This window comes from Lipophrys pholis (assembly GCF_963383615.2).
Source record: "Lipophrys pholis genome assembly, chromosome: 1".
Lineage (NCBI taxonomy): Eukaryota > Metazoa > Chordata > Actinopteri > Blenniiformes > Blenniidae > Lipophrys > Lipophrys pholis.
In genome coordinates, this window is record NC_137635.1 from 28,460,695 (window position 1) to 28,486,523 (window position 25,829).

A 25,829-nucleotide genomic window follows, 5' to 3' on the forward strand; every position below is an offset into this window, starting at 1 on the left:
AAACTATATTAATATTGCACTTTTTGTACAAGTTAAAAACCAAAATAAGAAAGGAGTAATTCCTAACCCCCTGCCATTGTATATACAAGTAGAAGAGGCTTAAATGAAAATAAAAGACTCCAAAATCCTACAACAGGTTAAAAACATTAGTTAAAAGCTCTTAAAAACATGAACATTGTCTCCCAGGCTGTTCCATAGAGGAGGAGGTTCTTGTTGACTGTGGGAATGATTCAAAGGCCAGAGCCGGAGGACCGGAGGGTTCGTCAAAGTAAATCTGTAAGATAAGACTTTGAAAGACTTTGTATTGGCTCGCCATGTTAAGGTTGTTTTTTTTTATTGTTTTTAAAACTGCTATCATGTGATCCTGCTTTCTGGTCCTCGTCAACACGAGCAGCTGAGGTCTGGAGAAGATGAAGGTGTGAGATGGTGTTTTGGGGGAAAGATTAGAAAGCAACACATTGCAGTCGTCAGTCTGACTTGAGAAAAAGCATCAGATTGTGTTGGTCCCAGACAGAAACAGACAGACTCTGGATATATTCCTAGGATGACAAAAAACACGCCTTACATGTGGAATAAAACTTCGCTCAGTCGAAAACACTCGGGTGCTTTACTTGATCTGGTTTTTTTAAAGATGGTGCCTGTAATTTTAACAAAAGTTTCTTTCTCCCACCAAAAACTACAACTTCAGTTTTGTCCTCATTGAGCTGAAGGAAGTTTTCTGCCATCCATGATTTAATATCTAAAATACAGTTAAAGTAAATCAATTGGCTGCGTGTCTTCAGGAGACATGGTATTGTAGAGCTGTGTGTCGTCAACATCGCTGTGACAATCAACGCCATGTCCCCTGATGACATCACCAAGGGGACACATTTCCAAGTTAACAATAACCGGACCTGCGATTGAGCCTTGGGGCACATCAAATTCGATTTCATGAATCTCTGAGGGGCATGTAGGTCAGGTAAAGACTCCAGGTCAGGCCTGGAGGGGGTCAGGCCTGGAGGGGGTCAGGCCTGGAGGGGGTCAGACCTGGAGGGGGTCAGACCTGGAGGGGGTCAGGCCTGGACGCATCTGCATGAGTCCCCTCACATCCTGAGCGAGGAGGATGTGTGTGGAAGTGGACAAATGAGTGTCCACACAGATCCTCCTCACCCAGGGGGAGGGCAGAGCCAGAGGAGGGAGGTGGTGGGTGGAGGGAGGTGGTGGGGGTATCTGTGGAGGTGGACAGATGAGTCTCCACAGCTCAGACGGACTCTGGTTCAACCGTTTGAAGTCAGAGGTTAAGTCAGAGGCCAGTCATGCAGCCTCCGCCCTCCACACATGTTTTTGTCCTTTCAACAATTCTTGCTGTCGTCTGTGTGAACATTGTCTCTCCTCCACGCACTTGAAGGAAACATTCTTGTAAGCAAGAGCATTTTTAGGTGTATTTTTGTAGATTTGCCAAAACACAAAGGATTTGGAGGAGTTCGGTCTGCTGCAGTGAGATAACTCTTTTTAAAACAGCAGCATGCGAACAGTTTTTTTAAGTCTTTCATCTTTGATACTCAGATTATAAGTGAAGCTGTTTCACTGCGATCGTGTGTTTTACACCAAACCTACGACTACCCCACTCCACACCACAGAAATATGGAGTCGGAAGTGTAGAGAAAGATTTCAATATTGTTTACACATAATATCACAAATGTTTTCATACATGCAACCGTTCAGTTTGTTTTATTCTATTTTCAAATGAGAACTGTTTATATAACAGTTTGTATAAAAGATAAAGGATTTATATAGTTATATAAAATTATTATTCTCAGGAAACTGGACAGCGTCTCTTTCTATCCAGAAATGTGAGACTTTACAAACTTTGTTGTACTTGAAATATTGAAATTGTTCGGACTTGTACATGGTTGACTATAGTTCCAGTTGGAAGTCGTCTTTCTTCTCCACACCACCACCCTCTGCAGCTCATGAATGAGTCTCCCCAACAGGCAGAAAAATGGTGGCTCCATCAACGTGTCGCTGAGTCGGTCCTCATGTCTCAAACGTTTCTTTGGCGGTCGAACAAAGGACCAAACAACCTGAGAGTTGAATACGTGGAAACCTCTGTGAGGCGCCGGAGCGATGTCCAGGAACACTTCAACTGGCCAGAGCGAATCAAGTGTTTGATTTTGTCAGAGCGCAGAAAGACGGATGGTGTTCTTCACGGAGGAAATGCTTTGTATGAATTGTTACTGGAACCTGAAACGTCAGCAGATTTAGTCTTTGTGGAAGTAGCAGTGAGGACGTCATCAGATGTTGAGATAAAGACACAGAAAGATCTTTATGCTGGGCTTTTCTCTCCACTGCCTCTAATGCCTGTTTTATAAATTCATTCTCTAGCTACACTTGTATTTCCTGTATTTTCCAGACTATAGGCTACATGTTTTTCTATGTTTGGCCGCTGAGGAGACTTGCATTAAGAAGTGAGTTATATATCAAAATGTCCTTATAGATACCCTCTGTGACCACTAGGCGACGCTGAAGTTGGCTTCAGATTCACGGCTTCCCGTTCAGCAGTTAAGGGAAAAATAACTTGACATGCGGAGCGACTATTTGTCTATTTCGTGTTTTCTACTTTCACAAGTAGAATAAAGGTTTCACAAATCTGAAACTGTGTTTTAATGAATATTCAGCCTCTGCAGGATAAACTACTTCAGAGTTGAGGAGTCCAGGAGGAATGGTGTTTCATCTGGACCTGGTCTAATGTGGTCTAGGTGTGAAAAGAATGACCTGTGATATCTCCCCTTTAGCATTTTCCCAAATAGAATAAATGTTATATAAATTCAATATTGGTTGTTGGGCAAAGTTTGTGTGTTCGCTGAAATGTTTTTACATCAATACATTACATGGTACAGAAAACATGATGAATACAGTCAAGTCATTTTCCACTTAACTTTCTCCTTCAGTGCCGAATTGGAATCATCTGGTGACTCTGCATCAGAAGTCGTTAGAGACGCATATAACTTCATAGTAAAGTATCTTGTGTGCATAATTTATCTTGTTCGCACAAGATAAAAAAAAATACCACCTTATGGGACATGAGCAGCTCAGTAGCGGCGCCTCCTAGTGGGAGACCGGTCCACTCTTCAGAGACCACGGCTTCATTTGAACTGGTTTGATCTGAACCAGCAGTAATAGTTCCACATTTATCTGTTACACCCTCTCTGTAAGTTTTAACGACTTGACTAAGCTGGGATTTTGTTTTTTCCTCCAGGTTCCACGTGGGAAAAATCCATTCGGCAAATTGGCTTTGAGAGGTAAGATAATGTCTCTATATTCAAATTATACAATTTTATTGATTCCATCATCAACCACAGTCAGTAAAGGAAATATCTGTACCATTTAATTTAGTCAATAAATGAGACGGATGTGAGAAAAAAAGTTTTAAAAAAGAATGAAATTCAGCCATTATTATTTTCTAACTTTATTCTCGTCTCCTTTAACATGGCTACTCATTGTGAAATTCCAGACAGAATAGATCGGCTCATGATGATAACTTTGTGGTTTAAGATCTTCTGTGAGATGGCTGAAAAGTGATTTTGTTCCTCGATCGCAGTCACAGCTGCTTGAAAAAACATAGAAAAATACCTCAAAATGAACATTGAAGGGACACATGAGAAAACCGTGTGCATCTATTTCCATATTGATCTTTCTCCCTGCGTTTCAATGAAACAATAGATTGATTCTGGGTTATCTTTATTAGTCCCCTGAAGGCACCAGCAGGCTGTAAATGACATTCATCAAGTCCAGGTCACAGTGTAGCAGGTCACACATTTTCAACAATAAGAAAATCACACCGTCTGAGACGACAAAGGATATTCAATATAACATTTTATTCAAAATCAACAGTGAAAACCAACAAAGCGTAAATTGCGACATGTTCTTTGTTACCGTCTGCTGCAGGTAAAGTTACATTAACGCTGGCCAAAGTGTTCTAAATAAAGAAACCACACAACAGCATTAAGCACCACTTTTTGCCTTCACTACGGCGACGAGCTGAATAAATGCTGCCGACGTGTCCCCGTGTGGATTCCTGATGAAGCCTAAACCCAGTTAGTCCTGACAATCAGTTGACAGGCCGATTTTTCAAAGCTTTTGCTGTTGTGTGTGTCTGCTCACATCCACATGATCATATTAGATGTGGTTTCCTGAGTACGGGAATGTCCGAACTCAGCCACGTCCTTTTTCCAGTACTCAACAGCCCTCCGTGGATCGTATACTGTAAGTGGAGGAAGTGGAGCCATAAACATTTATCCCGCCTCCATTTACCTGTTTGTGTTGAGGATTACACTCGGTTAGTGTGTGTGTGTGTGTGTGTGTGTGTGTGTGTGTGTGTGTGTGTGTGTGTGTGTGTGTGTGTGTGTGTGTGTGTGTGTGTGTGTGTGTGTGTGTGTGTGTGTGTGTGTGTCTTTGCTAAAGCCTGAGTCTGTGTCGACATTTTTAATGAAAATCTCATATCAAAAATACGTCCTTTGTTGGCTGCAAAATAAAGTAAAAAGTTAAAATACTCATATTTTCTCTTTGAATTTTGTTGCATTCAAAACGCAACAAATTACTTGACTGCTTTATTTATTTATTTATTTATTTGATTCTGTTATTTTTTATTTTCTGCTTATTTTCTTTAGTTTAATTAGTTGTTTTTGTTGTTTTTATTTACCTCCTTTTTCATTTTAGATCAAATGTTTTTTTTTTTAGTTTCAGATTTTGGTTCTTTTCTTTTTCAAGTTCTGATGCAAAGTTGTCTGACAAAGCATCAGGTGGAGTTCAGAGATCAGATGGTCAATGATCAGTCACACAGTGGAACAGTCGGTAGAAACCGACGAAGCGTTCAGGAAACACAAACGTTAAACTGAGGACTTTTGGTTCTTTAACAACTGAAGCAGATCGACAGTCCATTTGATGCAGAACGACACAGAACCTGATGTGAAGGTGATGGAAAGTGAACCCAGAGGATTAATCAGACACGTTTAACATTCAAGATTTGCTTTTCCACTTTAAATATGTCTCCATATTTATTGTCCAGCAGGTTTTTGGTCGCCCGTGTTTTACCTGTGTGTTGAGGTGTAAAACTGCTTGAAAACTTTTTAAGTATTTGCAGGATTTTCAATTTAAGCTTTAGTTTTTTATTCCAATAAGAAAGAGAAAGTGTGGAACAGATAAATGTTCTGATCAGTGTTTATCTGTGTTATACCTTAGGTTATTTTTAGTTTTGCTCCCGTTTATATTTATATTTTTATTTATATTTTAATGAGGAAAGTTTTCTTGTTTTTTGTGACTTTGATATTCTTGGTTTGTCTTAAGCTGGTGTGTTTTCACCATCAGTGATCTGAGCGGCTGCAGAGGAGGAAGTCAGTCTGACTCTTTGCTTTGTCTTCATGTGTTTGTTTCTGGAAGCTTCTGACCACCAGCAGAACTATGAAGCAGTAAAAAGTAAAGTCATTTGTTTTTCAGCAAAACATTTCTCAGAAAACGAAAGATTACTCCAGTACTCTCAGATTATCAGATTACCCTCCTGTCATATGTTTTTATAAAAGTGAGTAAAAGTGAATCATTAAGCTCTGATGGTTTACTTCTCTTGTCAGAGGAAGTAAGTAAGTATTTATACTTTTTTCATTTGTGTGTGCGTGTGCGTGGCCCCGTCATGAGTCATCATGTTTGAATAAACTTAAAATTCCCCTTTGACTTTAGTACTCGAGTAGTTCTATATTTTTACTTTTCCCCGGTGAAGAAGTGAATATCTGATTTTCTCACATTAATGAAATTAAAACTAGTTTTATCTCGACGTGAATCACATCCGAGGTCCGACCTGCTGTTAATGGAAATATGTGTCTAACTTTGTGGATTTCTAAATTTGAATTTTAGATTTGACATTTCCAATTTGTATTTACATTCTGAGTTACAGAACCGGTTTGTGAAAAACGTCTGTGGTTTAAAAAAAGGAAGAAAAAACTTTTCCCTGTTGACGTTTCATGAATTTGTGCTTTGAGTTCAGAGGTAATAAAGAATGTCAAATAAAATATGTCAACACAGTCACACCGAATGATGAAGTGCAGTTTAAATATGAAGCCAAGAATCAAAAGCAGTGAAAAAAGAGCGTCAGGTGAGGAGTGTTGGTGTTTTTCAGATTTCCTTCGTGTGACTTCGTTTCCACGTCCCGACTGAGCTCAGATGTTTTAAAATGAGCCGTTCCTTCACCAACACTCGGCCTGCTGCTCCTTCAGAACATGTCGGGTCGACGGCAAACGGTTAAATGACCTTATTCTGTTGCTCAAAGAAAGGATGCAGAGTGGCCGCTGTGAAGCTGAAATAGAATCGGGTTCGGATGATAAAGGAGAGTTTGAAACCTGTTAGCCATTTCCAGGACAGCTTTTATTCGCTGTAATTGTACGAGCAATCATGACACCTCATAAAACGTGTCCCCGGGCTGCATAAACACATCACACCAGGTTATATGAAGCTGAACGTTGCTGTGGTCGTCATGGCAACACTTCCCCGCCTCCGGTCAGCTTCCTGGTTTTCTGCTCCGGTCCAGATCATTCTGTTCCACCTGTGTGTCAGGTTTAGTTGAATAAAAAGCTCAGCTTGTGCAGAACCGAGGTAAACGTGTTGTATATGATTTGTTTCTTTGAGTTGCTCCAGGTTGTAGGTAACTCGGATTAATTAATCTGTGAACTCAGAAGGAGGTAAAACAACAGGAGCGACTGCGTCGGCGGGCTCGTTATGAAGGATAAACCTTTCAGAGGGAGTAAACATGTTGTTCACGGCTGAGGTCAAAACAGGAGAGAAAAAAAGATCTGAATGGAATTTCACTCACTTCTTAATAGCAATACATTAAACCCGGCAGGCCTGATTTCATTAAAGAGGGTGGCGCCCCTTATAAAAGCTGAGGCCCTCAGCGCAACGCGTATTAAAACAACGGTGGAGTAACGGAAAAGTCCAGATTCCCAGGCGCTCCTGTGAGCAGGTGGAGTTTTCTGAGTGATATGACTAATGAGTCCTGTTCTCATGAGGCGGAGGGAGCGGGGCGGTAAAGCTCCTGTTGTTTGAAACGTGGCAGCGGCGGAGGGATCTGGGTCACGGGGTCAAGCTCAGGACAGCACATGTCTCCGTGGGCTGCTTGCCGCCGCGGTTCCCAGAAGAGCTGCTTCATGTTAGAAGTGCCAGTTTCGAACAGCAGGTTGTGAGCCCGTCCCGCGCCGCCAACCAGGTCACAGATTTGGGAGGTTTTGGGGTCCGTCTGCTTTCTGTCAAGTGCTTCTTCTCTGTTTCGTTTGCCTGCAGTGTGATCGGCGCAGATGCAGGCAACGGCATCCGGGTCTTTATCCCGGACATCGGCATGTTCGTGGTGGGTTTGGCCATCTGGCTGCTGTGTCGCAGTCTGGTCCAGAAGAGGCCGCCTGAGGACATGGCCCAGTACAACGCAGACTTCGACGCAGAGGAACAGGTGGGTTTCATTCCCATCGACACGCGTCCGTCCGTCTGATAAACTCTGCTTACCCCCATTTGAATGGAGAAACAAGCTGCAAAATCCGTTTCGCCTGTCTTGGGACCCCAATGGGCCCTCCGAATAACCCCCAGTGGGCCATCTGATTGACCCCCTGGTGGGCCCACTGACACCCCCCCCCAGTGGGCCCCTGCTGGATCCAGTGAGAGGAAACAGTGACGGCCTCGGAGGACACGAGAAAATTGTCACATGCAGCTGTTTTGATTTAGTTTTGTCCTTCTGAAATTATATTTCACTCAATAAAAACGGAGCCAGATTTGCTCTCGCTGGATAAATGTTTTTGTTTTGAGGCAGAATTGAGAAACAAACCGTGGAAACATACCGCTTCATCTGTTTACAGTCGCTCACACGAGAAGGTTCGTGCTCATCACTGCTCACAGTTTCCAGATGAAACATCGAATCTCTGAAGGAAAGTGATGGAGGGAAGCTGAACAATGTCATTGTGTGCTGCACCGACTTAGTGTTTCTCTTCCTTTTAGGAGCAAATACAGACTAAAACACTAAAACAGCTTTCCCACTTCAGTCTAAACTGAAAATGTCACTGGAGCGTAAAGAATAGTGGTTCTGTGGAGAAGAGAACAGATTTTGGGATCAGTGTGAGTTATTCATATTTTAGTCCAGGACTTTCAAAGTTTATGTTAAGTTAGACATTTTGTTCTGAAGTAAAATAAATAATTTAGTTTCAGACTGAAAACTATGATGGAAGTTAACATGGGGATGTTTTTACACACACATAAATACACACACACACACACACACACACACACACACACACACACACACACACACACACACACACACACACACACACACACACACACACACACACACACACACACACACACACACACACACACACACACACCTCCTCAGTAATGAAACTTTGAATTAAAAAGCGGTTCAACCTGGAATCGTATTAAAGTGCGTCTGTGGTGTCTGAAAGTCACTAAGATAAAAATAAACTCCAGTTATTTCGATTAAAATCTGTGGGAAAGTGTCAAACCAAACTCATAATCCCACTTTATTGAAATTCCAGACATATTTCACTGGATTCCTTTAACGATGAATAAAATCCTGCTTTCCACATTGTAAAAATAATTTATGAGCAAAACCTCTATTTTTAATAACTATTTGATGATTTGATTGTGATCAACATACTCTTTGTTAATTGGAGGAAATTTGATTAAATGCAGTTCACATAAAATTACTCATTCATTGAACATAAATGATTAGAGTCAGTATTTATATTATTTAAATAAAAACCTTTCAGACAATGAAGTGCTACAGGTCAAAGTGTTTCACAGAAACATGATTTCAAACAGAAAAATCCAGGACAATAAAGACAACAACCAAAGCAGGGTTGACAAGATTTCACTCAATATGATGTATTAATGTATTTGTTTTGCTAAACTTGGAGAGAAACAGCATTCACTCAAAGCTAAAAGGTTAAGTTATAAAAATTGTCTTTGAATTTAAATATAGTCTCTCTGTGTTGAGTCAACATTAATTCTGTAGTTTTCCATGAAAAAATTCAGTCTTAAGTTAAAATATGTGATTAATCACAATTAATTACAGAACACTGTGCAATTAATTAGTTTATTTTTGTAATTGTGACAGTAACTAGTTTTCTTGAAGGATTAACATAATTAATAGATATACTGTATGCATATAGGTGATGCTATAAAAAACTAATCAAGAGAGAATAAAATACATGATTGTTTCTAAAACATATTGACATATAAACAAATACTAAACACTTAACAGGAGAATTCACTGAAATATTTAAGAAACTGAAGTTAATAAAAAAAAGTTACCTCAAAATAATTGTGCATACAGAATAATTGAAATACAACACACAGTTTAGGTTTATATAGGGACTTTATTAAGCCATTAATGTGTAAAAGTGAGTCTCAAACGGCTCAATTAATCCGGGGTTAGTGGAGCAGCTGGTCTGATCTCCAGCTGGATGCACAACTTGCTGTTCACACTGAGCTTCTTGGTCCTGCAGGAGTTTGAAGAGATTTCTCTTTATGACTCTGTGTTAATTAAATCCACACTCAGTGGCGCTTTGCTGCTCAGGCTGCTGCAGCGCTGCTCCTCCTTGCCCGTTTGGTGTCCCTCCCGGTACCGTACTGGAGCCTGACTGCATTCACAAGAAGAAAACACTTGAGCATGTGCAGACATGTTGAAACGCTGTCACTCGGTCAGGTGTGGAGGTGACGGAGGAGTTGTTACTGTGACCTGCTTTAAGGTGTCTTCAGCACCACGGAGAGCTCTGACCTCTGTCACCTTCTTCCTCCTCACAGGAGGAAGAGGAGAAGCTCAGCCTGGACGACAACATCCTGCTGGAGGAGGACTTTGAAGCCGGGTACGAGGCCGAGGAGGACGAGGACGATGAGGAGCTGGGAGAGGAGGAGGAGGAAGATGAGGAAGACGAGGAAGAGGTGAAGGAAAGTGCAAAGATGAAGGTCCTGCGGTTCGTGGCTGAAGTGGCGTCCAAGGTGAAGGAGATCATCGGCAACCTGATCACCACTGCGGGGAAGGTGGTGGTGACCATCCTGCTGGGAATGACTGGTGAGCTTCCTCTTCCTCACTCTCAATATTTACAACAGGCAATGACACGGTCCAGCTAACGGTGACTCAGCACTTCTGGAAATTTTTTATCATGAGCGGGAAAATCAATTCAAGTGACCCGAATCCATTACTACGATAAACAGAAGGCTTATGATGAATAATCCAGCCTGTTTAACTGCTGAGGCGTCTCCAGTTGAGTCCAGTTGGTTCTGCTCAGCACTTTCTGGTTCTGAGTCGCCACCTCGCTTTATTTTGGGCTCATTTATTGAGCACAGGGAGGCTCCTGCTCTCTGCAGTGTGGAAGCACTCGTACAAACACAACCTCTCTTACATGATCCGTACGAGTGATTCAGCAGAAAGTTTTCTGGTGTTTTTCATCTTCTCGCTAACGGATTTGTCCAATTGTTTTGGTTTTATTCATGTTTTGTATAATGATTTTTATTTAAAGGCGCCTTTCTCACGCTCAAGGACACTGCACAACACAACAATTTACAGCATTAAAACAATACAAGACACAGCTTTCTTGTATTGGCGTCAAATGGAATATGCAGTTGTGAAAATGTGTTTTGAGTTGTGATTTGAAGTAGGGAAAAGAGGGGAATGAGCTTTTGGCAGTCTTGTGCTGATGAGATGTCTTTTCGCATTATTTTCATCTCAAACTCTCACATTTAATACTGTGACCGAAAGGAGACCCGGTGTAGGTTTTGTCTTTCAGTCCTGCCGATGCTGCTAAAATCCAAATTCCTTTTGTAATCGCCAATAACTTCCATCTGCGAAGCAGTACATACATTTATTCTTTGTTTGATGGTATTTCTGTGAAAGAACACTTAGTGAAATGTGATGTAGTCCAATATGGAGTAGGCAGGGGGTTTACGAGTGTCTGTCATCAAGTTCAGGGATGGGAATCGAAAACTGGTTCCTGTTGAGAACCGGTTCCCAGTGTTTCAGATCCTTCAATCCTTTATCGATTCCTGTGGCCGTCATTGTGTGGCGACGTCATTCACCAGGGCAGCCGGCAGGAAACGAGACGCCCAAGCGGCACAAACACTCAAAAGTTTGGTTCCATTTCAGGAGAAAGAAGGACAACAGAGCAACTTGCAATACCTGCAAAGCGAATATTTCCTCAAAGGGTGGAAATACGACCCAATATATCACGCAGTTTGTGATAACTTTGAATGAATGTTGCTTTTCGATCGGCTCAGCAGCGGCGACGTTAACATGTCCTCTGCTGTTGATACTGCAGGTTTCATTTCCAAATGAGAATCGATAAAGAAGCGAATCGTTAAGCAGAATCGAAAATTGGAATCGGCATCTAATAAATCATATCCATTCCCCTCCCTGTCCATAAGTTCTCCTCAGTTCTGATCCATATCTTAATGAATTCTGTTGCTGCTTCAGACACTTTCTTATATTTAACTCATAAAGCTGATTAAAGTAGTTTTCTTTTTTGCAGGAAAATAAAGCTGCAAGCTGCCACTTTTAAAATAAAGCAAAGCTCTCAGGCTGCTTTCTTCCCCCTGAGGTGTTGTGGAACGAGTCGTCTGCTCACAGTCTCGTCTTCTTTCGTCTGCAGGAGTCATGTTGCCCTCGCTGACCTCGGCTGTTTACTTCTTCATCTTCCTCTTCCTGTGCACCTGGTGGTCCCTCTGCCGGACCTTCAACACGCTCATCTTCAGCTGCATGTGCGTCCTGATGGCCATCTTCAGCGCGGGACACCTCATCGTGCTCTACCTCTATCAGTTTCAGTTTTTCCAGGAGTCCATCCCACCGGATGACCACTACATCAGGTCAGGAGTTCAGCTCTCTCACATCCTGTCGCCATGCGCACGTCTCACAGCCATGACTCTGACTTCATGACATGCAGAGAATCAAAAAAGCAGCTCACATATTTGTACCCGAGTGTGGACGAAAACAAAGTTTTCGTCCGATAACTGGCATATATTAAAAGTTATTTTGAAGATAAAGCATCAGAAGTTACTCATTAAACATTTCAAACAGTCCAACAGCCATGACATCCAAATAAATCTTTTCAACATAAAGAGAATTGTGGCCATAAGGGAACAATCTGATTGGTCACAAACTAAAATGTTTTAATTTGGTAGGAGTCAACACTTCTGGATAATTTTCTCCAGTCTGATTTGCATTAGTCTGGCTTGTGTGTCTAAACAGCAGTGAATGAAAGTTAAACTTTCAGTTATGTCTCTGTTGTCAGTGTGACAAATGCTTGTCTTTTTATCGTTACGCAGCACAAGCATCAGCTCGTGCTGCCTGACATCTTAATAATGTGAAGACACTTGGTCTGAGCGTCCAGAGCTGCTCCAGCAACACAATATTTATCGCGCCCGAGGCAGGTTTGTTTAAAGCGAAGTAAATATTTAGTATTGTAACAAACAAGAAGGCAAAAGAAAAGGCAAACGCAGCTGGAGGGTGGATCTATCAAACGCCTACTCACAGCTCATCACTTCCTGCTTTATTATGCATGATAAAGCGGGAGATCAGCGGTCTGGCTGCGGCGCTGAAGCGCCGGCGGTCCCAGCGAAGCCGCGTCGCTCTGCACGTTGTTGGTCACAGATGTAATGAAATCTGACTCAGTGAAGAGTGAAAACACAACAGTTGCTGCTCTACAACTCCTAGATTAGCAACGACCTCTACTTATAGTGTACCTTTAACATTTCAGCAGAGACAAAGTGGTTCACATGAGCGGTCACATTCACCCTTTCACTCACATGTTGGCCGTGCATCGTGGTCACACCACTGAGAACAACTTCAGCTTCAGTTTGTTGCTGAAGGACGCAGCATTGCATACATTCAAAAACAGGGTGAAGGATCAAAACGTAAAGCCACCGAATGACTCACCTATGGTAAGTGGACGTCACTTATATCGAGCTTTTCGACTGTGTCGGCAGTCCCGAAGCGCTTTACATCATTAATCACATTCACACACACGTTCCCACACCAATGGAGGCTGCTGCCATTCAAGGCGCTGTCATTAGGAACAGTTTGGGGTTCAGTGTCTTGCTCAAGGACACTTCAGCGCGTGGAAAGGTGGAGATGGGAATCAAACCTGTAACCTTCTGATTGGGAGCCGACCGCTCTACCAACTGAAATGATCTTTGATCTATGAGCTCCGTATGCACAACAACAGACATGTGTATTAAAGGGTTTAAAGGTTGCTGGTTTCATGCGTCCATGAGTTCAGTGCATTGGAATGAATGTTTCACCTTCACTCCACAAGATGGCGCTGCCCTAAATCAACGTCCAGGCCAAGAAATGACAAGAAAGTGTTAACTATAATTATGACATGTCTACCAGTGGTACTGCAAGTGTTGGTCTGTGTCCGGAGACTATCAGTCTTCTATACTTTTCACAAGGTAGCAGGACGCTGGAGTCGAGTCCAGCTAACGATGAGCGAGGACAGAAACAACGGGACAGATGGCCCGTCCATCCGAGGACACACAAAACACACAACCGCACACGCATTCACACTAATTAACCTCACCTGCATCTTTTTGAACCGGAGTAACCCGGAGGAAACCACACACACACACACACACACACACACACACACACACACACACACACACACACACACACACACACACACACACACACACACACACACACACACACGGAGGGAGAACATGCAAACTCCACACAGAATGGACCCACTGGTATTTGAACCCACAAACCTCTCACTGTGACGTGAGAGTGCTAACCACTACTCCACCATGTGGCCTTTTATCTGTGTCTGTGTCTGGACTACGTATCTAATGTGGAACATAAATGAGCTTTAATTCAACACTTGATCAATGAATCATTAAACTCTGGGTTTTACCTGCAGAGCTCTTCAGCTTCTTTGATATCAAATATCAAGTCCACTTTTTACAAATTCTGGAGTTAGTCTTTTTGACCCAGCTTCATTATCAATAAATCAGCAGATCGTCTTAAATCAGTATTGTGTCTTTCATCAGCTCTGGTCGAAGTCCAGTCCGGAGTCTGTTTACTTTTACTTTGAACAGTGACTTCTTCTCATAGTTGCCGGTCTTGGACAGATGGACGAAGCATCTTCTGGTGGTCTCTTCATCATGGCTCCTGTCCTCTCCATGACCCATCTTCATCTAACGACTGATTTGTGTCCAGAGTCTCCAGCTGCTGAAAGTTTCCGGTTCAATTAGTTGAATTGAGTTAGTTTGGTTGCGGCAGCGCGAAGTTCCCACTGACACGAATCACATTGGAGGGACATTATTCATTTTTCACAATTTGCTGTAAACAGAGCCTCACCCGATCAGAAAGCTGACGGAGAAAGATGAGACCCATTGAGGACTCCTCCTGTCAATTATTTTGTGTGCCAATACTCATCTATGGTTCGCTGAACACGACGGTTACTAACGACAGCTACACTCTGCGTGTCAAACATTCAGCCGTCATCGCTGAAACACTGCAGCTATGTCCACTCCTCAAACACAGAGGGCAAATAGTCTTTAAAAATCAGCTTCGGATACATCTGGAATCTCCTCTCTGTTCACCACGATGTGATTTAATGTCACAAGTCAGGAAGCAAAACTGAATTTAATAGACAGGAATGTACTGAAAATACTGATAACAGAAGTTACACTGCATTTGAACCTTCAGACTATCATGGAACTTTGTTTTTTAACGAAGTTGTTGTAACTTTTTGATTGAAAACTGAATTGACTTTGATGCATGATTAGTTAAAATATATTCATAGATAATGTAATGGCTCTGAAATTAAAACAAAAAATATATTGATGCATTTTATGTTAGTCTTATATTTTATAATAACGTGTTAGACACTGTCTCCAGTTATTTCATCAGTATAAATCTCTGCATTAAATAAATTTGATTCATTATTGTACAAACAGTGCAATTCCACTGAAATTCATTTTAATCTGTATCACATTTATTTGGCATATTAAACCACAATTGTTTCATCACATTCAACATTAAAGTTAAATTGAACCTTCAAATCGAACAATATGGACCTGATAAATCGGTGTCATCAAACTGACGTTTAAAGTGTAAGTCTTTGTACCGATGGGGTAATTACTGTATATTTCATTATTGGTAGAATAATTCAAATTTTCACGATCAATACTACCAACGATGATAATAATAGTAATACACATCACAACGCCTGGTCACAAATGTGCAGGAAAGTAGTGAGAAGAAATATAACTTATTTACTGTCACTGTTCTCCATTTATCTTGAAAATAGTTTGATCCCGAGTGTCTGTGTGAACTTAACTAGATTTGACCTAAACTCACACATTTCTATTCTATTCTATTTGATTCTATTCTATATTCATGTATTCAGTGTTGCTTGCTGGGTCTTGTGTTTTTCATGTCGTTTTCATTGTTGAACTACCAGGATATCTATTTTAAATCGTGTTTTGTCGATGTCACTTTAACATCGATTGTATACTGAGGGTGGCGCATCGGGGGGTTCATGCCGGGGCGTGGCTGTTAAGTCTCTCACTTCAGTTCATTTGATCTGTTTTATATGTTTCATATTGTTGGAGGGGTAGATATGGGATTAGATCTCAAGGTGAAGTCCATCAAACTTTTATCTCAAAACAGCTTCATTGTTTGGTAGCTGTCACAGCAAAATTCTTTATCCACATTGATTCGACACATAAAGTGACTGTAAATCACAAAAAACCTGCATCCCCACCTGCTTTGCAAATGAAACCACAAATAAGTTTACTGGAATGAAGGTCTGAGGAGAGAATCAACAAAAACCAAACCTTGTGAAATGTAAATGAAAACATGATGTATGTTGCCGTTAACTTCTTCTTGACGCCGCCTCAGGCGGGGCACCAGCTCGGGGCTGAAACCTCCGTGCCCTTGGTGTTGCAGGCTTGTATTGATCTCTGGCTGTGTGTCAGGAACGAAGCCATTTACAGCCCAGTTTAACTGAAGCTGCCTTGAATGAGCCCCACCTCCACCCCCCCGCCTCCGATGGCAGATAAGGAGGTGATTACACTGCTCCACTGACACCTTTCACATGAGCAAACTTACTCATTCGAATGAATGGAGCCCTGTCACTGTTTCTGCAGGGGAAGTTTGTTCAGCCTCTGCTCCTGCAGTTGCCCCGTCGTTAAGTAACTGCCCGGACAAAACCCTGTGTGACCAGGCAACATACTGGGAAACTCAGTAACTCCACAATATATCGAAGGGTTTACAGGGATTTTTTTTTTTTTGTCTTTTCCAAAATGGTGGTGTAGTTGTGAGGAACCTATTTTGAATCTTTCCCAGTGAGTGAGAGAAGTGAAATGAGGCTTCATTGTGTCCGTCTGCTCTTTAACCAGCAGCTTCTGCTCTTCCTTCATGAGCTCCTTCCTGTTTGACTTCATTATTTTTGAGTTTAGTACGTCTGTCCACTGCTCTGTCGCCACAGGTGGGAGATAAATAATGCTGGATTATTACTTTTTTATAATTCACTATTTACAGTTTATTATGAATTCATCACAATCAGGGTGATATCAGGGTCTGTGTTGTGTTGGGTCTGTTAGTTTCAAAAAATCTATTAGAAAAAAAATCTGTTTTCTGTGATATTTCATTTCGGTGGTTTTGCCGGATTGGAGGCTCTTGCTGGCCGGTTTTGGCCCACAGGCCTCATGTTTGACACCCCTGTTGTCGAGAATGAGTGCATTCAAGGATTCTTTTTTTTTTTTAGTTGATCGCAATTTAATGATATTCATGCATGTTGATAATGCATTTGCAATAATTTGCAGCCCTACAGGATACTGTTATTTTCTCTGGTGTTTATATTTAACATTGTGGGATCAGTGGACGCTTTCACTCATCTGTAAGATCTTACATGAACAAAAGAGGAAAAATACATTTAAGTTAATCAAGTTTTACATTATCTTACAAAACTAAATGAGAAGAAACACGTGAGAAAACCTCAAACCCTTGTTGTCTTTCAGGCAGTTTAATACTTTAATAATGAAGGACGCAGCTTCTGGTCTGGCATGATTTGAAGTCTGCTTTAGTGAATAATGATAATTGTCCCCACCAATGTTATGCAAGTTACTGTGGAAATAGTAAGTCGTTTCTGATGACTGATTACTTCCCTGCAAAAGTAATCCAGTTACTTTACTGATTATTTTCAAAATTACTTAGTTACTTTACTTCTGTTACTTTTAAAAAACATGATGCACACTGTACTTTCAGCCTCATTCTATTTCTTCTGCAGAGTCCGTCATATAAAAGTGAATCAAATGAAAAAGTCTATTTTTTAAACCTGCTTTGTTCATTTCAGTCATTTAACTTTATGCACACTGCATCAAGCAAAGGCTAAATCAAATGCAACTGTCTCCAGCTTGAAGGAAATTGTTGAACATTTAAACCTATTTTCTGCTCCATATTTTAATGAAATATATAAAAGTATTTCTTCTGTTAACTTATGTTTTGTCATATTCCAGCAGACAAAATAAAAAAACTTTTTGTGTATGTAACGGCCCATCAGTGCAGACCACACGATTCTATTTTCCCCAACTAATGGCAAATATGAGCCAGTTGTTTACCTAAACATTCATTAAAAACAACAAAAAAAAAAAGCAACTGTTTACTGTCATACTGAGCAGATCTTAATATCAATAATGCCTGTCTTATTTCCTTTTTTTTAACTTCTCATTTTGAAAAGACGCTGTTGTTCACATTAACGTCTACTTTTGGAACACACACACACACACACACACACACACACACACACACACACACACACACACACACACACACACACACACACACACACACACACACACACACACCCTCCTGTTTGATCGTCTCCTGACACGTTGACTGGAGGTATTTCGGTGTGATGATAAAAGTGAGCCGCTCTCCTCGAGTCTTCCTGCCCGCCGCCTTCAGCCGCCAGGGTGAAACTCGTACCATCGTAAACTCGTACCATCGTAAACATGCGGAGCGGCGACCGGACAATGGGGCCGTCTCGGCTGTAATTGTCCCTGTTGACAGTGGGTCGGCCTTGCCGCGGCTCTGGTGCTGAGTGAGGCCGTTGAGAGGCCGGCTTCCACTCCACTTCCTGCCTCCACACCTTACAATGGGCGACCCGTCACGTGAGCCACCGGCTGAAAGAAGAAACCCTCCAGGAAGTGTGCGGGGTCACTCCTCCACACAGCACGGAGGAAAACAAGACTCGGGAGGCTCCTAAATCTCAGCGTTGTCAGTGGAATATGTCAGTTTGAGTTCCTGAGAAGACGACCTTTGTCCTTCTCCGGAGGAAACGGACCTCCAAATGTGACCTCCTTTGTTTTCCAAACAGAGTGTGACCTCCAGGGATGGTTCAGACCAGGTTCCCCTGCCAGGAAACACATCGACTACAAAGCCTGTATTAAACATTTGAAAACTAATCACGATCAAGCAATTGTTTGATTTTGCTTTAATGAATCTGATTTAAATTTCATGACTCAAGAGAAGAGAAACTAAGAGTTTTGATCTTTTCGGGCTAAAATGGGTCAAAGTAAGAAAATACTGACATTTGCTTATAAAAATACAAATAAATGTGCTCAGTAATCCCCAGTCTAGACGGTCACAGATTGACAATCACAGATTCTTTAAACCACAGACAATAAAAGCTGCCTTGAAATGAAGATTTTAATTGAAGAACGGGATGCCCGAGGCCAGCGGAGTCCAGATAATGAAATGTCCTCCAGGGCCGCCTCAGATCCATGTGTCAAACTGGAGAAGCTTTTGAGGAAGAGTTTCAGACCGCACTGGATCAATCAGTCAATTAGCTTTACGGAGGAAGTTTCACACGCTGACGGTGGAGATACGAGACACTGACTGACGCGACTCCACCCGTCTGTCATTCTTAAACACATTGACTCTTATTTAATTTGTATGAAAACACTTGGAACATTCAGGTTGTGATCACTGATTCTGGAGCTGCGTTTCCCTCTGACACCTTTGTGTTTCTGTCTCTCCGCAGAGTGTTTGGCATCTCCCCCATCGTTCAGACCAACTGCTCTCACACGTGGAAGCTCATCGTGCACCCGGAGCGTAATTGGTACCACTTTGTGAGCCCCATCATGCTGCTGGTGCTCTATTACACCCTGGCCACGCTCATCCGCCTCTGGCTGCAGGAGCCCATCGACCAGCTGATGGTGAGCACAGAAACAAAACTCACTTCTTCTTTTTCCTTCTTTTGTTTTCAGTGATTGGTCGGCTCCACATTGAAAAACACTCGCAGAATAGAGAAAAGCTTTTCAAGGAAATGTGACATTATTTTTGAGATTTTCAGCAGGATGAGAGTCACAGTGTTTCATCCATCAGAAATAAGATGGATTCTTTATCTCTTTTATTCACATCACTTCTCATCATGTGTCCATATCAGTCCTATTATTAAAACAGAGGCTAAAATCTGCCTCTGCTTTGTCTCTACCTTCCATCCTCATGCAGGTTTAGAATTCCAGGAAGCTATTACACCCCAAAACAGGTTGAATGATGAAATTAATACCTTTTGCAAAAGACTGATTATCCTTTCATTCATTTTGCATTAATAATAGTAGAAGATTGAAATATGAAAAGAACAATGTATTGTGCTTTTCTAGTAAAATGACAAATAATTTTTTAAAAAGAGGCCTCATTTATCATCAATGTGTAGAAAAGGTTCTAAAAACGATGCTAAATAGAGCGCTTAGGTCTGGTCCCACACACCGTAAACCTGCGGTGGCAGTGCATTTGAAGCTCTTCCACTTCAGCTGAGATGTGTCGACTCCGGTGGTACTTTTATTAAGCAGCTAAAAACATTTGTGTCCAGGCAGGCCTTTGACCTATAGCTGCTCAATTTAAACTTTTTTGTACAGCTATGTATGTTTTTCTTATTCCTATACGTTAAATGATGTTATCTCTGATTTATTTTTTCAGTTTTCAGAGCTGTAAAGCACCTTCACGTCTGTGAAAGGTGCTATATAAATAAAGTTCTGTTCTATTCTGTTTTAAATTCTGTCTTACAGATTGAATTTTGAGTGTCTTTAAATACAAAAATATGTTGATAAATCCTACTTGTTCTTACACACCATGATCGTGCTCTTGCGGGATCATTGGCCTTCAGAAACACGTCCAGTTAACCAATTATAGTGACAATAAGCCTCGTTATGAGTATTTATTTTTTCCTCATCATTCATTATCGCGGGAAGGAGGATGAAAATAAGGACCTTTTCTCAAACTGAAATTGAGGGACGAGTTGGAGAACCAACAAAAGAAAAAATGCTGCACGGGATAAGGTAACCATCGCAGTTAACTCTGTTAACTCTGTTAACAACTCTGACAAATCACGGCTTAAATCCATTGATAATCATCTTGGGAAGCACAACCAATAACGTAGGCGCCACCAGTCACCAAAAAAATTTACAAAACTGAGGCTTTGCTGGGAATCGAACCCTGAACTCCTCGTGACAGACCAGAGTTCTACCGTCGGATTATCAGCTCATATGTGAAATGAACTCTCACAAGACTTTTGTAAATAAACTGAGTGACGCTGAAGCCGCTTTGCTCTCAGCAAACCGATCAGAGCACTTTGAAAAGAGAACCCGCTTCCCCAAATCTTTCAACAGCACAAGGTGAGCCATAGAACTCACGTACATTTCAAATATATCTGTCTTCTATAGCCTTTCACTCCACTTGCAAAACGTCTTTCGTCTAACGTCGAACTAGATGAAATTGATCATTTTTATATCAATTCAACGGGGGACATGTGGTGTTTGAGTTTGCTGAGCACCTGCTGTGACTCAGAGTTGTGCTCGAATTTACGCACATTCCTCAGTACAAGTTGATCAATTCTATACTTTGTGTGGGAATGTTTGTACTTACCGATAATAACCCTGAGCCACAACAGTCCAAACAAACAACAACAAACACACTGCTCCAGTTTTAAAATATGAAAGGGTCATTTATTTACACGATTAATTCACAAAATAATAACAAGTCAATGAATAATGCTGTATTAGAGTGTCTAGGGTGAAGTAATGCAGAGAAACGGAGCGCTTAGTATTTAATGTCTTTACACAGTTTCTGCTGTGATGATTTGAGATGATTTGTTCTGTCAGAGACGTTGAGATGAATTCAGAAAGCATCAGCGGACGGTGACCTGAAATAGATCCAGATTGAATTAAAAGAGCAGGCGGTGGCCTCGTGATCACACAAACTTTATTGATGGAAGATTTCAGGACAATCGATGGCTGGATGTGTGTGTGGCTCAGGTTATATTTTTGGTCTAATTTTGGAAGAGTGATGTCATTCTGGACGTTTCTGCACAGTTAGTATATCGGAAACTCCGAGAATCTGAACAGGTGGAAAACATACAGAAAGTTTTTATTTCAATTAATTTAAATAAATAAAAAATATTCAAAGCACAATTCTTAGACAGTCGATACAATATATGAAAATCATACTGTGGCAATAATTTTTCTATTAATAGAATAAATGTATTGGCTTCAAAAGGTTTGAATGTTTATTTTTAAATGTGTTTATTTGTACATCACACATGTACACACTCATTTACATGAGCGAACGCTTAAACTTTAAATCTACTGTTACTCAGGACGGCATGGTGTGGGAAGTGGGAAGAAGACAAACTTATTAAATCCTACCACTTCTCCATAAACAACCCAATATATCATTTATGTATGTATTTATTTATTTATTTGCTTCCCGTTATTTAACAATCTATTAATTTAAACATGTTGGGCTATTATATTCAGAAAATAAATTACATATATTTTTGGGATAATTATATATAATATACGATAAATGTAATAAAGTATAATCATGATTATGGAAGGACATTATTGAAAATATATACATTAATTCTATTACAATAGTCAAAATAAATCTATATTTGGTCTTCATCCATGTGTGATTTCTGATCGTATCAAAAATATACATACGTAAATAACTTCAAATATCCAAATATACCATTTACATACACAGAAATGTTTATACACATATACCCCACATTTAGAAATATACAGTATGTGGGATCATACTTTTACACTCTATGTTTGGAGCGGTCTGAAAATGAAAACGTTTGGTAAATTTGGACATACTGACAATGTTTATTAATGGTTAGATAATTTTAGATGTGGTTGATAAGATCAAAAGCGTGTCCAGGAACAGAAATCAGAGCGTTCAGTAGTTTTGGCTCCATGATCTCAATGGATGTAGTGATGTTCAGCTTCCGTTGTCAGGAGCTGCAGAAGTTGTGTAGGAAGTGCGATTGACCTCGTGGAAGAAGAAGACCCTCTTTTTAGAAAGCAGCCGGCCTCCTCGCAGCTCCGGGCTCTGCTCCTCTGCTCCTCTGCCCTGTAATGGAGTTATAGATTAGTGTTTTTATAGAGGGGTCAATACTTCCCTGTAAACCTGTAGGCCTGTATACATTATTGATCTGTGTGTGTGTCTTTGTGTGTCTGTGTGTGTCTGTGTGTGCGTGTGTGTGTGTTTTCACCTACTCTTCCACTTTAGATGACGCTAATAATAAAAACAGATTGCAGCTTAAATCAGCCGCTGACAGCTTTGTTAGATGGTGGAGATGTTGGATTATTGAAGTTTTCCCAAAATGCAGGATGGATTGAAGGAACCAGAACCATTTCTCAGCAGTTAACCTTCACTTTTTTCTTAGTTTTTGTTTATTAATAAAACGAATGAAGCTTCAGAAGCAGCAGTGTAAATCCAAGATACAATTAAAACAAAAACAAAAACTATGAAGCTTCAGTTAAGTGAAAACCGATGAGATTGGATAAAAGTAATCATTTACTTTAACAACCAGCGCTAAAAGGCTTTTTAACCCTTTTTCAAGAAATTTTAAGATGCTCTCAAATTCTACAACTTTCTCACATATCACACAATTCTGTTAATTCTAACAAATTATCAATATTTATAACTATTGTGAATTTCTGTTTCATTCTGTTCCGACAATTATCCAATTTGAATTGTGAAAAAAAGATCCATCCATCTTCTATCTCGCGTATCCTGTTCAGGGACGCTGGAACCCAACCAAGTGTACTGTGGGCAAAGAGGATATCATGTTTAATTAATCAATTAATGTAATTAATATATATGCTTTAATGATATTTATCAGATTCATTTCGATTAATCAGTATTAAATATAATGTTTGTATTTAAATGAATCCTGTTTCATTTTGCATTAACATACAGACTCAAGAAAGACGACAATTTATTTGCATTTAACATGTCACTCAGGGTTCGTCTGCTCCGGGACTTCAAACCGGACCAACATGGCATCTCGGTCACACACTTTCCCTTTTGTTTCAGCGAAATGTATTTCTGAAAACATTTGAAGCGAGAAATAAGCAGTGAACTTGTTGAATCCGTCCTCGTTTTGGCTCCACTTCAGCTAGTTTTGACTTTTTGCAGAAGCTCTGCGTTGACATGAGCTCCCTCAGCCTCATTTGCATAGAATTGGCTGGATTCTACTTGATTCAAGGACGCGTTTCCTCTGGATCCTGAAAATTCCCACATCCCATTCATTGTCTATGTGAAACTAACTGCAGTGCGTGCTGGGTGCGGTGCGTTTTGAGCTGCGTTGTGTCTTCCTGGAGCTGCCACCAGCTCATTTGCATAAAGCAGAATGTCCACAACATTATGCAAATGAGGTGCTGAGCTCCGAAACGTTGTTAAAAAAAAAAAAAAAGATTAAAATCGATATATGCAGTGTTATCTTCATTATTTTTGTGTTAGGAGGGGTTTGTGGCTCCCAGTGTTTCTGTTCAGTGTTCAATGATCCAAATGGCTCTTTGGGTTTTGAAGGTCTCAGATAAATACAGTACCTTCATTCTGCGCTGCAAGATGTTAAATGTTAATTGGTTAGTTGTACATACTTGCGTATATACATATATACACACACACACACAAGCAGTTGGCTCATCTTTGTGACTATTTTCACCAGGAGACTTCAGTTTCCAATCTGATGCTATTTCCAGTAAAAGATTGTTCTTGCCAGAAGCTGATTAAAACTGCACCGTGTTGGACAGAGCTGAACGTGGAGAGAGTGAAGTTGACATCAAACGCTGGACGGTCTATCTCTGTTTTTCCAGGACGACAAGGAGGATGACGTGTGTGAGGAGGAGGAGGCAGGAAACCGGTCCAACAGCTCGGCCAACAGGAAGCGGCAGCTGTGGTGGGAGTCCCGCCAGGGCACGGATGAAAAAAATGTATGTATCTCACAGTGTGTCCTCCAATCATCATTGTTAATTTAGTAAAAGAAATCTGAGGTGAAGCCAACGGCTTGAAAACATCTGATCATTTATTCTGTTTAATATTTACAAATTAGACTATTAGAAAGCAGGATATTTCTACCTTCAAGAGTGTTTTTGAAATAATTTACTCCTTTTTATTTTCGACAACGAAAAATATGTTTTTGTCCGCGTGTATTTATTTATTCATTTATTTATTGGTTTGTTTGTATGTACATATTCAACCAACTTTTCGCAAAAGCTATTGAATTGCATGATTTGACTTTGTCCAAGGATGGTTCCATTAAATTATGAGAGCGATTGGGTCAAAGGTCAAGGTCTAGGTCTGTTTTAATCCCATACATGCCAAAATGTTCAGTTTTTAGTTCCCTATCCTCTGATGTGCCACATGATGAGGTGACGTCATTACCCTGGTTAGTGGCTGGGGGTCAAAGGTCGGGGTGGGGGGTCACACAGAAATTGTGAAATGCATGTACATCAGTGTCAGACAGTGACAACATGAAGCAGTTCAAACAACCATGACTAATGATGGAAGTAGAGGTGTGGTGGATCAAATAACCGTGTAATCCATCGGTTTCCACGGTGACAAATGCAGCGTTGGCGAAGGTATTCGCTCTGCTGAGTGCCCATTCTACTTTTCTGCTGTTTTTACTCCTTAGAATCTATTTCAGGACTTTAACATCAGGAGTTACTACGAGTGTTGGGAGTTTTCTCACAGCTGAGGTCTGAAGTGAAGAGAAACCTCAAGCTGCAGCTGTTCATTGTTTTCACAAGGTTACATCTTCTTTTACCAGAGCTTTCATCTTTGTAATAGACTCATCACACACACACACACACACACACACACACACACACACACACACACACACACACTGACCTTGTAGTCTGCCTCCTCCTGAGGTTTAAAAGCTTTTAGGTGTGCAGACACAGATGAGTGATGAGCTCGATTTACAGAGTAGTGCTGCTCAGCTTTGTTCCTGCTTATCAGCGACTATAAAGACCAAGACGGCCTTTGACTCCAGCAGCTCATCGATAACACACCTTGCCTTCTTTGCTGTTTTTGTTCCTCCCCAGCTCCTCTCCACCCTGGACGGGATCAGTACGACTGAGGTGGGGCTTCTGTGGATACGTCCTAAATCTGTGCATCCCAGTCTTGCTGCTCGATACTTTTCACGCTGCATACTGATTGAACAATGCTATCTTCAACCTGTGTGTCCATTGGGTTCAGTTAATTACGAGCTCTAAGCACATGTATGCACAGCTTTTGTGGCTCATCCACTTCCAAATGGCCTCTATCTGTTCATGCTTATCAGCTGATGTCTGATTGAAACCTTTCTATTCCGCAAAACAGACATTTAGAAATTTCATTCCTGTCCCTAAACTTGTTCATGTATACGCAGACGGCAGCGTTTACTGCATCAGTGATTCTGTTGCTGAATGAATCCCCTTCTGCTGTGTGCAGGATGTAA

At 40.9% G+C, this 25,829-nt stretch overlaps 1 protein-coding gene across 1 annotated transcript in view; it reads left to right on the forward strand.

Moving 5' to 3' along the window:
* Positions 1 to 25,829, forward strand: part of piezo2b (piezo-type mechanosensitive ion channel component 2b) — a 110,747-nt gene that overhangs the window by 20,812 nt on the left and 64,106 nt on the right. The window contains exons 4-10 of the mRNA XM_080458208.1: positions 3,239 to 3,281; positions 7,306 to 7,468; positions 9,835 to 10,102; positions 11,676 to 11,889; positions 19,077 to 19,251; positions 24,202 to 24,318; positions 25,435 to 25,470. Coding sequence (XP_080314334.1) covers positions 3,239 to 3,281; positions 7,306 to 7,468; positions 9,835 to 10,102; positions 11,676 to 11,889; positions 19,077 to 19,251; positions 24,202 to 24,318; positions 25,435 to 25,470 — 1,016 coding nt within the window. The remainder of the gene's footprint in view (positions 1 to 3,238; positions 3,282 to 7,305; positions 7,469 to 9,834; positions 10,103 to 11,675; positions 11,890 to 19,076; positions 19,252 to 24,201; positions 24,319 to 25,434; positions 25,471 to 25,829) is intronic.